This window comes from Ambystoma mexicanum, chromosome 12 (genome assembly GCF_040938575.1).
Source record: "Ambystoma mexicanum isolate Mex_15411 chromosome 12, UKY_AmexF1_1, whole genome shotgun sequence".
Lineage (NCBI taxonomy): Eukaryota > Metazoa > Chordata > Amphibia > Caudata > Ambystomatidae > Ambystoma > Ambystoma mexicanum.
The window spans coordinates 130,530,618-130,547,009 of NC_090936.1; the positions used below are offsets into that span (position 1 = coordinate 130,530,618).

General features: G+C 44.0%; 1 protein-coding gene across 6 annotated transcripts in view; it reads left to right on the plus strand.

Annotated features, from left to right (window-relative positions):
* Positions 1 to 16,392, plus strand: part of ARHGAP8 (Rho GTPase activating protein 8) — a 664,042-nt gene that overhangs the window by 465,609 nt on the left and 182,041 nt on the right. For all 6 annotated transcript variants that reach the window (XM_069628159.1, XM_069628161.1, XM_069628162.1 and 3 more), the window contains one exon: positions 10,038 to 10,111. In XM_069628159.1, coding sequence (XP_069484260.1) covers positions 10,038 to 10,111 — 74 coding nt within the window. The remainder of the gene's footprint in view (positions 1 to 10,037; positions 10,112 to 16,392) is intronic.

Sequence of the window (16,392 nt, forward strand, 5' to 3'; positions counted from 1 at the left end):
AAATGAGCATCACTATTCTGACTATGTAACCTAGAAAATATAACCCATGTAATTACAACTACTGTGTCTATATTATGTAATCTGCCGTTGTTACTATTTGCATGTACCTTGTATGCTGCTGAATTGTACTTAAGATGTCTAACTACGCCGTGATACCTCCGGGTTTGAGCGTAAAACAAATGCAATAAATAAATAAAATGCTACCCATCTGAGATAGTAATGCACACAGTTGTGCTCTTGTCATTTTCACAACTCCCTCACAGTCCAATGGATAGCTTCAGCTAAGGACTCGAGGCCTGGCCCATTCTGCTTGTGCGAGGACATCACCTTTCTTTCGCTCCTACCTGCCCCCTCCCCCGCTTAGCAGGAGGCTCATGCTGCGTGCTTTCAGAAGAAAGATGCGCGCACACTTTAGTCCAAACTCAATTTCTACGAACAGCCATATAAACAACAGCATTGGCTCAGTGTTGGCTGCTAGGTCCAGCATGGCAAATCCAGTACAGGGTTGCTGCCAGTAAATACCTGGTGCACACCACCCGAAAAACTGTTAATTTACTGGATACATCGGTGTAGTTGCAGAGGCTGGGGTTTTAAGAGTGGTGGAGCATAGGGAAGGCGTGCAAGGAACACCCAGGAATCACTGGCCTTTTAATGCCATGAAAGAGATGTCTCCCTCTAACACATGTATTGCCACATGTCAGTGCCCAGACGTTGAGCCGGGCAGGCAGCCCACTTCATATTAAGTAGAGGGTTTCTCCTTTCCTCAGAAAACATGCAAAGTGCAACTTCGAAACACTAACATTTTTCACAGTGCAAAGCCTTTAGCATGGCTCTTGCACAGCTCCTGTGTGGAATGCTTCTGCTGTGACCTTTGATTGGTGCCATGTGCTACAAGCCACACTTGCAGGGATATGTACCCCTAAGGTGACTTGCACAGGAATTAACAGTCCATCACTCTGTCAGAGTGCAGGGCCTGTTTCAGCACTGGGTCATATCACAGCATACAGCGGCCCTATTTGCACTGTGGATGTTTGCTTTCCAACATACCAAACAAATCGGAACACACAAAATTGACCCAACCTGGTATTCTGTTGCCAAAAATTCCCTCGGTGTGCCTGATCTCAACTGTCCACCTGCCTGACGGGTTTCCTTTAGGGCACAGCCATGAATGAAAACGTGTCCCGCTAAAAACTCCCCACCCATAACTTTTCTTTGGCATTTTTATAAAGATTATTTGTTTCCTTTAAAAACATGCATATTCTGGGACCCTATAATGTTTCAATTTTTTTGTCTTGACATGGCATTGTTTATCTCGGAAAACTTAACTCCTGAAACGCTGTTTCCCATGATCCTCTCCTCCTACACATCTTCTCTGGCAGGGCTAAACCTCAAGCTAGGTGGAGCTACTTTTTGGAAATCTATCGGTAGGTCAGAGTGCCCTTGGCTCCACCTTTTTTTCTTATTAGCTGAATTTAACTGCTATAGAGGATTGTGTATGCTACATAGCCATTTTTCTTCCACCTCAACCGGTCCACTGAGTTGCTCTCAGCAATAGAGTGCATGATCTTTTAATTCCTCTCCTGCATCTTCAATTGGATAGACGTCCGGCTGATTTTTGGCATGGATTCTGAACATAATAACTGTAGAGGCATTCAAAGACCTATGGGATATATGAACCATAAGAGAAGAAGCAGTAGTTAAACTAAGCATGTATTTTGAACACATTTATTTTGTGATAGTGCACATTGTGTGATTGCACAAATTGGTTGTGCACATTGTGTGATTGCACAAATTGGTTGTGCACATTGTGTGATTGCACAAATTGATAGTTTTCGCAAGTGCAAATCCCTATACTGATTAAATGTAGCTTTGTGATTTGGCATTGTGAAGAATGAAAGAATTGCTTAAATGAAAGAATGGTTGATAAATGCTCCAAATCAGGCACAGGTCTACATTGAGTTGCAGAGATCACTAATGTGGGATTCTATGTTGCCCTATTTTCAGGTGACCAAGGACAAGGGCAATTCACTCACAGAGCTCTAGCTTCTAGCGATGTGAGCAGCCATCGAAACCCTTCCACCCTCCTATCCAAATAAACTACCCGACCCACCACTCCTGCATTCTACCCTCAGGACCACTCTGTAATTTGTGAAATTGTCAATACTGGCTTCAAGCTGTCAAGTTAAAGATACTGTGTCCTCCAGTCCCTGTCCCGGGACATGTCGCCATGCATTTACACGCAATTCAATAAAACAATACTCTTATGTGAAGGCGCCATACCCTAGTACTGACTCTGTCATTGTCTGCTGTTTGAAATGACACCCTGTTCTTCTTTGAGAAGTACAATACATCTGCACTGGAACACTTTTTCCTGGAGTAGTCCTATCACTCACTCCTATGAGTTAATTACTGAAAGTGATGGCCCAGTCAATTACATTTTCAATATCAATTCTTCGTGGCTTTTTCCATTGACGTGGCATCTCGGATCCTGTTCAGTGTGTGGCTATTATAGTCCTGCCTGAAGAGAAGGAGCCTTGAAAATACAGAGGAAAATGCTCAAACACTGTGGCAAATTTATTATGGAATATCACAGTGTTGACTTGTAAAATAGGAGACACAAACTATCAGAAATGAATCAATGACTTGAAGGCACAAACATTGCAAGAAAGGCGACATGCTATTCCAGTGATTGTTTGTAGGATATGACAGTATAATGAACCAAAAATGGACTACAGGAGGGCTGGTGCAGTGGCTATTTGATAGTATTCTTTTAGACTGGATGCTATTTTAACAAACATGCACGGACTGCTCTAAACAGTCACGGACCACATGGTCTATGGAGGGCCGGATCGACAATTCTTCTATCAGCCCGAGGAGTAGTGATGATAAACTAAGATCTCCAGAAGACTTATTACATCTTATTAGTAATTATTAAACTTGGTTCATTCCAGCAGTGTTTTAATTGGTGATTCCAGCATCAATATGGTAGAGGCAAATCTAGAGGAGGCACAAGATTTGGTGCATGAAGCTTGTTCCATTACAATCAACTCGCATCAGGAAGCAGTTGTGGTGATATGATAGGATAGGTTATTTATAACGTGCTTAATAACCAGAGGTTTCTAAGCGTGGACCCAGGGATGGAACCTGTGTTGCTCCATGACGTCTTGCTTCCAAGGGTGAGCACGTTGCCCTGAGCTACCCTCCCGAGACTGTGAAACACAATTCCAACTGTAAATAAGGAAAACCAAATTTAAACCGTTCCCTGGAACGTGTAGAGGTGTTGGCAGGTTCTAGTACTAATGAATCACGTGATCTTTGCTCCATATGAAGGGATATCCATCATGTGGGAATAGGACCAGAGCATTGGGCAGCAATGCATTTGAAAAAAAACACAGATTGAGCTTGGTGCATGCCAGTCATGCCCAATCCTCACACACATTGTGGCAATGCCTGCCAGTCCTTCTTTCCGCTTGACCAGGCCTTGGCCTAGGCATTGGGTGCTCTTTACATCTGTCTCTTCTTAGTGCCCCTTTTTTTCTTACAGCATTTTCCCCCCCAACCTCTCATTGGGCAGCAGTGCTGGCAGTGCAAGTTCTGTGATTGGCCTATTTCTGCATCTCTTTCCGAGAGGGCTTGTATCCTGTCTACTCAGGGGCACTCTAATTATTCTGCGATGCATTGCCTTCGATATTGTTTTGGCCGCTCTGAAGTGCTTCAAGGTGCTCTGTGGACGTTCCCCAAGAAACCATGATTTGTCAGTAGATGAAAGGAAGCCAGATGAGTACTCCCCTTTTCTGTGTTGCACCTCACCCCAAGACACATGCCCATGAGCCGCCAGCCCTGGGAGGGCTCCTAGTCCTTGGCCAATACTCATCCCTGTCAGCTTAACACTATGAATGTTTCTCTCAGATGTTGAGTCAACGAATGAACCCTGGGACCATAGTTCTGCAAGTGTCTTTGCCTCCAAAGGCCTTAGCGTAAGCCAAGGTCCCTCAATAGATGGATAAACCTGCTGCTCGTCCCGTGGAATGACTGATGAACATTACATCAGGATTGCACCTGTAGTACCATATATATTCTTATTCCAAGTTGGGAACTTATGCTAGGGGGTCGGCCACGTGCTTGTCAGAGTCTTTAAATGGTCTAAAACGGAAGTGTACTTTGTAACCATCACATCGGTGTTACTGGAGTGCCCCATTTGCATCAAACGCACAAAGCCATGTCCAATAAGTGGGGAAAGGTACTCATTCACAGCTACCCGCCAGGCTATGGATCCCTTTCCCAGTGCAGTATCGAATGTAACCTATTGAGAGGACAGGATAAAGCAAAGATCATGGCTGCCTCTGCAGTTTTTCTTTTACCACTACATTACCTCCTTAGTTGGAGACCTCCATGCCACCCTCCTGAAGCTCCCAACCACTATGTGAATATGAAACACTTTTGTGTACCAGGGCGATAGAAATAAAATACCAATATCAATATGCACTGTTTAGTCGGAGGCCCACTATCCGATCCCGGATTACCATCTCTTTGGAAGATAGCATACATATTTGTCCGCTGCAGTAATTGGAGAATGCTTTCTTTCAAGGTCTTCCAAGCTTAGCCTATCCTACCCCACCACTCACCTCTGTATCCTCTCCGGGACTGTGCAGACCTGAGCCACCAAACCAACCTCTCAGGTCTCTGCTCTGCCATTGGTCCTGACCAATCTCCTCCTATAATTCTCTCAGCCTCTGACCCAGACTGTACCTTCATTCCCTCAGGGATCTTCTGTGCCTGATCCTCTGCTGGCACCCGTATCATCCACTTACCAGGCTGATGTGTCTGAGGACTGGACTGACGGCAATGTGGCTGTACTTTTAGATATATGCCTCAAAGTTACACAGCCACATTGTATTTCAAATTCAATGCAAATATTGCATGATTGAAAAGTAGTTGTCGGGCTGTGATCCGCTTCCATACTAGGTAAATAGCTTGCCCATGGCTCATGTATCGCGTTGTGCCCTGTGCCCTGTGTCCTGGCGAGGGAACATGCTTATGCTCGTTTTACCATTTTATTTCTGCACAGGAGAAAGCTGTCATTAATTTAAGGAAGACCGTTTTTGTGTTTTGCAATTTGACAGAGCTAACAGGCTTAAACATTAGATTGGATAATATGATGCAGAAACCTTACCTATTGTGAAATATGTTTGCAATGTGGGGGCGTCCCTTTTAATTGGCAAATGCATGTTCATCTTTATGGTTTTTAAAATGAATAGCTTTTGAGTGTGCATCTTGGTGTAGCCAGCATCTTGGTGAAGCTTTTTATGAGCAGGTCACACATGTGTGCAGTGACGGGGTGGCCCGCCACTAATAGCCACGCGGACTCGTTCGCTAGTCCAAGGGGATTTATTATAATGCAGACCAATCAAATGGCTTCTGGTCTTACGCTTCTTCAGGGTCTGCCGGGGTGTTAAGGGGACTTGGCGCCAGAGTCGTCCCTTTCCATTGCCACTTCTCCAGCCTTTTCCCCGCCTCCTTAACCCTAGGTGTCCATCATGGGGATGTTTGTGTTCTCGCCAAACGTCTTATGTTCTACCTGGTTTCTATTGGTCGCTTCCCTAATGAGAGGGCTAATGGCCTTCTAGTCTTTCCCTTACCTAGCTCACTTGCTGCTCTAGGGGAGCCGTTATGGGTGGCACCTTCTGTTACCCGGTGTCGCTCTCGCTCTTCATCCACACCCGGTTTTAGCTGACTCTTCACTACACTGTTTCTTTTTTTAATATTCTCCTCCCGCCGCACTACTGTCCCTTCGATCTCTCACTCCGCCTTTCCACCTCCACCCTTTGATCTTCTCTTCTTACTCCTGCTTTTGCTATCATTCTGATCTCCAACTATCACTCCACTGCTATCTGAGCTGCAATGCTTTCCTCCCTCTTGATTCCTCCTTGCAGCCCCTGCTACTACCACCTCTCCTTTCTTATCGTCAATCCTACCACTACTCCTGTTCTCCCCGTCACTGCTACCACTGATCTGCTACCACTACAATTTCTCGCCACCACTACCTCATCTCTACTGCAACTGCTGCCACCTAAGACTCACTACCATCTACTACTACACCTACTACCTTCTACTTCCTTTACCACTCTACTACCACCATAACCACTACCACTCTGCTACTCCTACTCTACCTCTACTCTTCACACTCTCCACCCACCCACACACACATACTCCACAGGCCCACTCTCTAATAGCTTCCGCACTCTGGTCGCTCTCCCCTCCTCTGGTGTCTCAGACATCCTCCACCAACTCCTGTTCTCACCCAACTAACCCACGCCACACCATTTATACACCTCCTTAACCCCACCCTCTCCTCGGATTGGCCAGTTTACCATAACCAGTTAACTTACCTTGCTTCCAGGGGTGTGACAAGGGAAGGCCTTGGGGGTAGTTCAGAGGCTTCATAAGGGCTTGTAAGCCCTGCCCCCCTTACTGCTGCATTTCTTACCATGGCCTGGTAGTGGCCTAAATGAAAACTCCAGTTCATTTTTTTCTAGTGACAGATCCTCCCGCATTTTGCAATTCCATGGTGGTTTAGTGAATGATCCCCCAACCCCACCGCCCACTCCGTCGCCGGCTACAGCAGAAAGTTTGCTGGAGCCAAATGCCAAAGCGCTGCACAAGTGTTGTGTTGTGGTGCATACCGCACCCCACGGCATAGCGCGGAACCCCCAGAGCATTGTCACAGCGGCCAATGTCTTTCTCAGTGCCTTTTCCTGCTGCTCCACCCTGCTGCGGTGGTTCTCAGGGTGTGGTGGGGTCCTCCCTAGCCCTGCCGCCAACATCCGTAAAAGTAAGGAGAGGGGTGGGAAGAGGTACGCCTCACTCTGGCACCAGTCGGGGAGATGGGTCCTCCCCCCACCCACCCCCTTCACATGACCTGAAAGCAGACCTGGTCACAGTACCAATAGCATATATATTAGATAAGTGTGAACTAAGAGACCCTGAGCAGAAATATTTGATTCCTGGCTCACGCAGACCTTGTCATTTTTTACGTTGACTGTTCGGAACTGTTCCATGTCGTTACAATTTGATCCCAGTGCCCATGAAAGATGCCTAATCATCAATTTCCGTTGGCTTTAGATTGGACCTCCACTAATGACTATGCAGCACGCTTCCTAACGCGCAGCGAGCAGCGACCATCAGCTGTACTCTGCACAATTGCCTTGAGTGAGATTGAGTGAGAGAAAGGACAGTTTAGATTTGATGACCTTGCCATGCTTAAACCCACTTGGCCAAGTGTGCCGTTTACTGGAGCGCCTGGAGACCATTGAAATGGCAGCGGTGCGAGGTATAAATCAACTTAACATAACAGTACTCTGGGTTGTGATGGTAGTTGTAATGGGCACATGCCCGTTAAGAAACGGATAAAGATCACAGACTCATTTCATGGACGGTACAGAACAACATCTAGGGTTTGATTTTTTAGTAGCTGTAGATTTAGACCAGATTTGAATGTGCAACATAGAAGCACGGATCCCTTTAGCGGCAAGGTGATCCTTTGAACCATTCACATTCATTTCTTGAACATCTTCTGAATTTTTATCAAATGTATGCTTGAATTTTAGTCTTTGTTGAGTCACGGGGTGGAAAGGGAACCATGCTGTCCTTTGGTTTTGCCTCCTAGGCCCCTCCGGGCTTCTCTCTTCATGGTGAGTAGGCAAATTCAGCATTAATATGGTGTCTGCACTAGACGGAAGTCTCAAACCTAGGGCAACCTCCACTGCGCTGTACCCCAAATGCCTCACTCTTCTCAGATTAATTGCCCTCCTGGCCCAGGCTGTGTCTGAAGCACTAGCGGCACTGTAACACTTCAGGGTTGAAATTGAGGGGAGCTGGGAGCCATTTAGCGCCTGCTTCTAGCATAGTAAAGCCTGGTTAGCTTGAAACTAACAGCTACCAGGAGCTACCATTTGGCTCATAGGGCCAAATGGTGCCTTCCAAACATGTAAATGGGTCATTAACTTTGAGTTTTTGAGAATGTTAATGAAGCAGAATTAGAACAATACACATTTAAACAAAATGGTTCCTACCAAATGGACAAAAAGTTGAGGAGCATCTCTGGTAGCTCCTGCCTACAGGGTGATGCCCGACACCGAGGAGCTGCTCATCGAATCTCAATTTCGAACCCTGTACTTAAACCAGTCCTCACGCTTTTTTCCTTTTCCCATCTGTCAGTGAAAGGTGCCTAAGAAAGACACCTTTCTGAAAAATGTCCTTAATCTTGCCAGGAATTGGCTTCAACCATCCAAGAGAAGCAAACGATGACCAAGAAGAAATACCACATTGTCAACAATATTTAATATGTTTCCAATCACCTGAACTAGAAGCCTTACATTGGTTGGCCATTAGCACTCAAAGTAAGTTTGGTGTTCTTTGGCTCACTGACACACATCTGCAATGCCCAGGCCTCTTCAATCATCAATCTCAATTAACCAAATATTTGTCAGCCAGGAACTTCAACCCCTGCACCCCTCTCGTTTCCAAGATTCTGTAAACCATTGACTCCAAGTTGCACTTTAACCATCCTTGTGCCAATTCTTTGGAACTCCTTGCCTTCCATTTTCAAATGACAGGATCACCTCCTCTTCGGCAACAACAAAAAAATGGAACGCCCGTCTGTTCAACACACCTTCCTGTACATCTTGAACTCATTGAATAATACTATTGGCATCACTTTGTGGTTTCAGCGTTTTGTAGTTCTCTACCCCCTTTTTCTGACTCAGGTCTATCCCTAGTTTCCTGTGTTTTGAACTAGGTTGTGCCACTGTACTATCCCGTGCTGATGCAGCAACCTTGCCACCTCCAAACATGGCTCCTTTCTACCACGCTAGCGTATGGTTTCTAAAGCCTGTGGTCTTCAACAGGATCCCCATCTAGCTGGAGGTCCATGAATGGTGAAACCCCCCATTCAATCTAAATGATGCAGCAGACCCTTTCTTGAAATGGCCCTGCTGACGCATGTCTCCATCTTTTTCTTTAGAGACCATCCCTCAACATGCTCCTCAATTCACATCCTCTTTGCCGTCTTCATACTGGCTTGCTTTTGATACATCATCACTTCAGGTTTTTCCTCTTCGCCTTCAAATCTATCGATGGGCTTGCCTCATATCTAGTCATCTCTATTTCCTCAGACTCCGCACCTGGCACCCTTTGCTTGAATGCCCTACTTAAACTCAGTGTCTCCCACCGACACTGCACTGTCTCTTCCACTTGTTTACCAGAGGCGTAGCCAGGATTGTCTGACAAGTGGGGCCTGAAGATAATGTAGTTAGGCCATCCCAGTGACATTACCATCTGTAAATGCCCACACAGTGCTGCCGAGTGGGTATTTACAGATTTTGGGTGGGCCATGCCCACTCAGGCCCTACCCTGTCTACGCCTCTTTTGTTTACCATTTTTGACCACCACCGTTGGAATCAGCCCCCCTCCTGGCATCACGAACCTCAGCAGCACTCTAGAATTCAAATCTGTCTCAAAACAGCACTTCCTTACCCTTGAAGGTACATCTGACCACACCCCTCATTATTCCCTCTCTCATCTGTCCTCTTCCCTGCTCTCAACTTTTACACATGTCTATAATTGTAAACTTGCGTATATTATCAAACTCAGTGTATCAATGTACGTGCTTTAAATACCCATACTTTTAGTGTGTCCTGCCTCCTTTCAAGCACACGCGTCCTCCTCACGAACAGGCTGATGCCTCATTCACGTACAGTTGCTAGTGTAAACTAGTGCCTGGAATCATGACTGCTCGCTCTGCTCGCTTTTGCTCGTTTTGTACACTGTTAATGTCAGTTGCACAATGTGACCGTAGACAAACGCAAAATAAATACGTACGAGGGCCTTAGACATTCTAAATACATAAATACATGGGCACCCGTGTTGCCAAAGCTCTTTCCCGCTCTCGTTTAAGTTGTGTTTTTGTGTGATATTTTTTGTTTTTAAAACGGATGTGCTTTATAATCAACACGTTTTTCTCTACTATTTGTCTACAGCCTCAAAGACAAAAGCCAAGGGGAACTAATCCCAACAGTAGTGAAGCAGTCGGTGTCCTACCTGAAGTTGAAAGGTGAGCTGGAGGGCCTTTCTTTTCAACCCTGCGACTTTGGGTGGGGACCTCAGTCATGTCTGCATTGCCTTTTGAGCTGCTTCGAAACCGTTTGGCCGACACTACTACCTACAGCGTTTCTCAGCAGACCGTTAGTTAGTTAGTTAGTCGAGCAGAACTCTTCCAATGTAATCCTCGAAAGCCGCAATCACGCCAGGTGTTCAAGGCTTACACTGATTCTGCCCATCATTCCGATTGTGATGTATTGATTTCACATATAGAATGTGTGGATAGCCTAAATCGGGCTGCCAGTGATCAAAGCAGCAGGCCAAACACTGGGGTGTCGTTTCTATTTTGTAACATAACTACTTTACAAGTTGGCACTGCACAGTTTTGAAAGCTCAAGAGTTTGATGTCCAGAACGCAGCTGATTTAAGTTTTTTTTATTTTAACTTTTTTTTTTTTTACTTCTGGTCTGTGGAATCTGTTTTTGAATGGGTTAGATGGTGTAGAGACCAGTGGTATTTTTGCTAGAACAGTGAAACTGGGCAACCTTCTTAAACAAGCATTGATTAAGTACAAAGCATCAAAGTACGCGCTCAAAGTAGCGCTGTTTGCTGTTGGGAATCGCTGCTGCACAAGGACTACGACTTCCATCACTCTTTTCCACTGGACCTTCATGGAGGCTCCGCCCACTTTCCCAGAAGCCTACTTTTACAGACTTGCGCGCGCATCGAAGTACGCGCTCAAAGTAGCGCTGTTTGCTGTTGGGAATCGCTGCTGCACAAGGACTACGACTTCCATCACTCTTTTCCACTGGACCTTCATGGTATTTTCCCATCAAGAATACAAAGGACATTATATATGCTTCTATATATGTCACATATCTTCTAAAATACTAATATAGTACATATTTGTATTTATATAGGTGGCTCCGTCCCCTTTCCAGAAGCCTACTTTTACAGACTTGTGCGCGCATTTGCATGCGCGCGCATCGAAGTACGCGCTCAAAGTAGCGCTGTTTGCTGTTGGGAATCGCTGCTGCACAAGGACTACGACTTCCATCACTCTTTTCCACTGGACCTTCATGGTATTTTCCCATCAAGAATACAAAGGACATTATATATGCTTCTATATATGTCACATATAATCTTCTAAAATACTAATATAGTACATATTTGTATTTATATAGGTGGCTCTGCCCCCTTTCCCAGAAGCCTACTTTTACAGACTCGTGCGCGCATCTGCGCGCGCGCATCGAAGTTCGCGCTCAAAGTAGCGCTGTTTGCTGTTCGCTGCTTCGGTGTTTCTGTAGTTTAGTTATTAACTGGAATCTGTTTTTTGGTACTTGCTGGAGGAGAGTACTTGGTCCTGCAACTGACTCTAGATTGGTGAGTCTGTTTGAGCTTTTTTCCATCGTGCTCACTTTAAACTTGAATATATGTTGCTTCCATTATCACTGTACTGAGATAAACTTTATTCAACATACATCAAATTAAGATTTGCGAGTTCTCACTCTCTGTACACTTTCTTAAATTACTGCGGCACGTGTAACAATGGCAGGCGGTTTACGGAGTAAAGCCAACGAACTTGGTACTCTTTCATTTACATCTTTGAGAATCGATTCGCAGTTTTGCCATGGCCGCACCTCTTACATTGAACCTTATGTTCCAGAAACAATGAGTCCAGGTACTTTGGGTGAGCAGACGGTTGTGCCTAGATTTCCACCGCATGGGGTTATGGTACATGCTACAGAAAATTCACTTTCTGCACTTTCTCCTTCACATGGGAAACCGAATAGCCCTGTAGGCCGCCCCCAAGAGGAAGCCTACAGAAGTTGTTCTGAATCCCCGACACCCAACTTATCCATTAATGATCAACATGACTCGACCATAAAAAATATGGCTGCCCTTGATGCACAGGTCTCCTGTGCTATTGGTATGTTAACTCCTCTTGCCTATGGACCCTTGGAAACGAATCCACGGGTAAACCAACATACTATGGGTGAGCAAAGTTTCGTAAATGACCCTAATAGGGACAGCCTTCATGAACCCAACTATGAACTACAGCCACCGCGTCTATCATATTCCCCGGACCCTATGGATGTGTTCATTAAGCCGACTCAAAATGAACTGTCAGAGGGTCCTATTGATTCCATGGAAAGGTCTTCACGATCTCCATGTACCTTCCCAGTTATGATAAAAATACTTGACTTACTGGATAAGGGCCATGATTTAACCCACTTTGAATTGAAGGATGTAAAAAAGACTTTGCATCACTTAGGTTCCCAAATGGATAAGATTGAAGGATTTATCATTGCAGCAGACACCCTAAGAACATTAAACAATCAGCGTATGAACACTGATCCACCACAAGTGAGAAAGGTACCCAATATTGTAATGAGGCCTTGCTCTCATCTCCTCTGGTGCCTAACGCTTCTGCCACAGTGCAATTGTACCAACGAAATTAAAGAACTTAAACTATCAATTGAAGGTATGAATGCGATAATATCTACTCATCTTGCTAAGTTGGACATAGCTACTGTTTCACCGGATAGTCCTTCGACCTTGGTGAAAGCTCTTAATGAACAGCAGCAGAAAGATAATGAAGGCTTGTCTAGTGACGAAAATCTCTCCTTCTTATCTCGTCGTGCAAAAAAGACTCATTTAAGAGCAGTGAAGCGATACGCTAAGAGGAGAAAAGAAGCATTGGCCAAAGAAAAACGGAATAACATGATCAATACCTCTATATCGCAGCTGTCTGATGGATCTCAGACCACCCACCAAGAAACTGCGATATCAATTTCTGACGAGGAAAGTATTGACCTTGGCCAATTATCCAAAGAAAGTCAAGAGGCTCTTATCCCGACCCCAAGTACGAAATCAAAAGTAATATCTCGAATTAAGAACAGTGTACCTATATCAAAAGAATTAATGGATTCTGTGAAATCGTCTAATGTCAAATCTCCTAAAATCAATACTCCTACTAAAGCCTCTCGCCTTAATAGTGAAACAGGAGAAAATGCTAAGGAGGAAAAAATGCTAGAAACTATTTCCACGCTCAATCCAAAAATAAACTTGCTCAGTTATTCTCCGATTTCAGGAAGACACTGCACATCTAGGAAAGATCTTATAGACACACAGCTTAATGACACTTACAATACTGAAGTCACCAATGATTCCTTCTTGCCCAAGCGAAAATCATATAGTGCTGTGTGTACCGAGACTTCAGGCCCACAACGGGTCGTTTTAACAACAGAACACCATTAATCACCCGAACCTCTTGAACATGGTAAATGGCAAGGGTAAGGTTTTTCATCTTGATATTGCTCCGGGTCTACCTAAGACTCTCTCTCCAAACATATCAATTGGTAAAGATATGGTCCCTTCTGCAGCTATTGAGTGCATCATCGGACCTCCCGCCACTCTGAAGATAAATCACTTAATTCAGAGCGCCCCCTTAAAAACTACTTATGCTCCAAATCGAATCTCCATACATGGCCCTGCTCTTAGCAGGGCTCTTACGGAAAAAAATTCCAAGGAAGATCTCGTGAAGCTCCCTCTGGAGTTATCCGAAACCTCCAGGAAAATCCTTGAGGATGGCTCTGGAAATGCTGAAATTAAATCGAAATCCGCAATTTCGCTCACACTGGAGTTGACCAGAGTGGAAATGATCCTCCCTCCTTGTATAGAGCGGAACACTTTGGAGAACTCTCACTATGACATTCTTGAAATGCTTAGAAAGGTGTTATATGAGGATTCTCTGAAGGAGATACCATCAACTAATGTGCGTCCATTACTTTCATCACAGATGATTAGGGAAGAAAACCTTCCCTCTATACGAATAGAAGAAACAACTCCACAGTATTCATCTGAATCAGATAAAAAACTCTTTCTTGTTGGCCTTGAAGGGGATAAGATCTCCACTGCTGGGAAGCAAATAAATCGATCTTTCATTCTAGATTTATTTTCTCGAATCCCACAACTGAGAATGGTAAAGTCAGAAGACATTCTGAGAGTTTCTATAGCCCAGTCTAACAATTGCAGAGCTGCATGCTATCTGAGTTCTGAGTCCATTCTGAAGTTCCTTTGGTTCAATCGAGAGGAGTTAAAAAATCAAGGATTTAGCTTATCAACCTTTGAATTGACAACAACTGCAGATGATTTCTTGGCATACATTAATCCTGCTATTGCTGAGACATTGATGACAAGTTTGCTTGATGAAAATGCTAACAATAGTGCTGATGTGGACCTCCAGGCGTTAATGACTCATGTTGCAACAGCAAAAAGTATTCCATGGCTTGTACCTATGCTTACTGCTATCTTGGGGTCGAAAAACCTGCCTTCCACTTCATAGCATCCTGCAAATTCACTATTAAAGGTCTTATCATGGAATAGTGTGGCTTTGCTAACTTTACTGGCTGGTTCTCATCACGTCTGTCCGAGAATCAGCCAACTATCCTATTGCTACAAGAAACAATGAAATTACGTTCCTTCACAATTCCGGGGTTCACCACGTATTGTATGCTTGCAAAAAGATCCCTTCAAGGGCGGCCACGTGGGGGCCTTGCAATTTCAATAAATAACTCTGTTAACCTTCAATCTAAATGGATATGGGAATCGGCAAGTCTGCTTGGTGTATTGTTGGAGACCAAACTGCCTAAATGTTCTGCAATTTCAATATTGTCCCTTTACTGGAAGCCTGCTGACATTACGATTGACGCAATGTTGGACGAATTAGACGATTGTTTAGAGAACATATCCAACCAACATCAATCTCTAGAAATAATCATTGGTGGCGACTTTAATTGTGATGTTCGAGATCCAACCGAGATGGGGTTATTTAAAGCCTCTAGTTTATCAATTGGCAGGGGGGCTAAATTTAGAGAGTTATTAAATGACTGGGATATGGATATGGATATGGTCGTGAATGAAGACTCCAAAACGCAGTGTACTTGGTCCCGGGGTATTAAATCTTCAATGATTGATTTCATATATGTCTCCCGAACTCTCGCTTTTCTTATATCTCTTCTCCATACCAGTAATATTTAATCTAGTAATCACGCACGCATTTCATGCACCTTGAAATTGGAGTGTAAATTGCTGCCGTGGAGCCAGCCTTGGCTCTGGTAGAGATTGATCGTCCTTGTCTCCCCATTAGGTGGAGCCATGGTTTGTGTCAGCAATTTGTTAGTCATGTCTCTTTTTAAAATACGATCACTCGTTTACTCAAATACGAAAATGGATATGCAATTGATTAATCATTTTTCTGAATTGATTAATAACACACTTATCCTTTTTAGCAAGAGATATATTAAGGTAAATCATCCCCACCCCTTTGACTTCAACTGTAAGTGTCTAAAAAGGGAGAAAAATAAGGCACTATGCCAACTTAAGTCAATGCTGTTGGATGTAATATCATGTGGGAGGAAGCGCTCACAAATTTTGAAGGCATACAAGTGCAATCTCAAGCACATTCGCATTCTTAAATATAATAGAGATAACTGTGATTTTATTCGATCTATTTCATCACAGGATACTCAAACAATTTGGCGAACAATTAAAAGTGTTGATAAAAAGGTTGTCCTGGATATATCGAATTGTATATGTGATCAAAGGTGGCAAGACTACATAACAGCCAAATTTCAGATTCGAACGAAATTTGAGTCCATCCCATGTGTAACACTGTGCTATAGCAAGATTACCCGTTTAGAATGGTCACTTGAAGACCTTAAATGGGCGATCTCCATACTATCTTACTCGAAACCAGCTGGTCCAGACGGCCTTCCGCCATGCCTGTATGAAGCTAACCCTGACTTCTGGGCTGCAATCCTGAAAATTAAATTCGATTCTATCATTAATTTAGGGTCTCTCCCTTCATCATGGGTATCAGAAACTATTATTCCAATATTTAAAAAGGACGATCCGACTTTACCTCATAACTATCGGCCAATTTCTTTAATTGATACAGATGCGAAATTGTTCGCAATCCTTCTCTTGTACGACCTTGAAAAATTTATAGCCAAAAACAATCTCTGCTCGAAATATCAAATAGGCTTCAGGAAAGGTATGAGTACTACTCTAAACGCTACCATTATGGCTCATATGATAGCGGGTACAAGACGAAAGAACTCTTATCCGTCTATTTAGCCATGATAGACATGTCAGCAGTGTTTGATAATGTAGTCAGAAACCTCTTATGGACGGAAATGACGAACATGGGAATTCCAATGGTACTGATCTACTGGTTCATTAAACTTCATACAAACACCTCGTACAAAGTAAAAATTGCTGATGACGGTA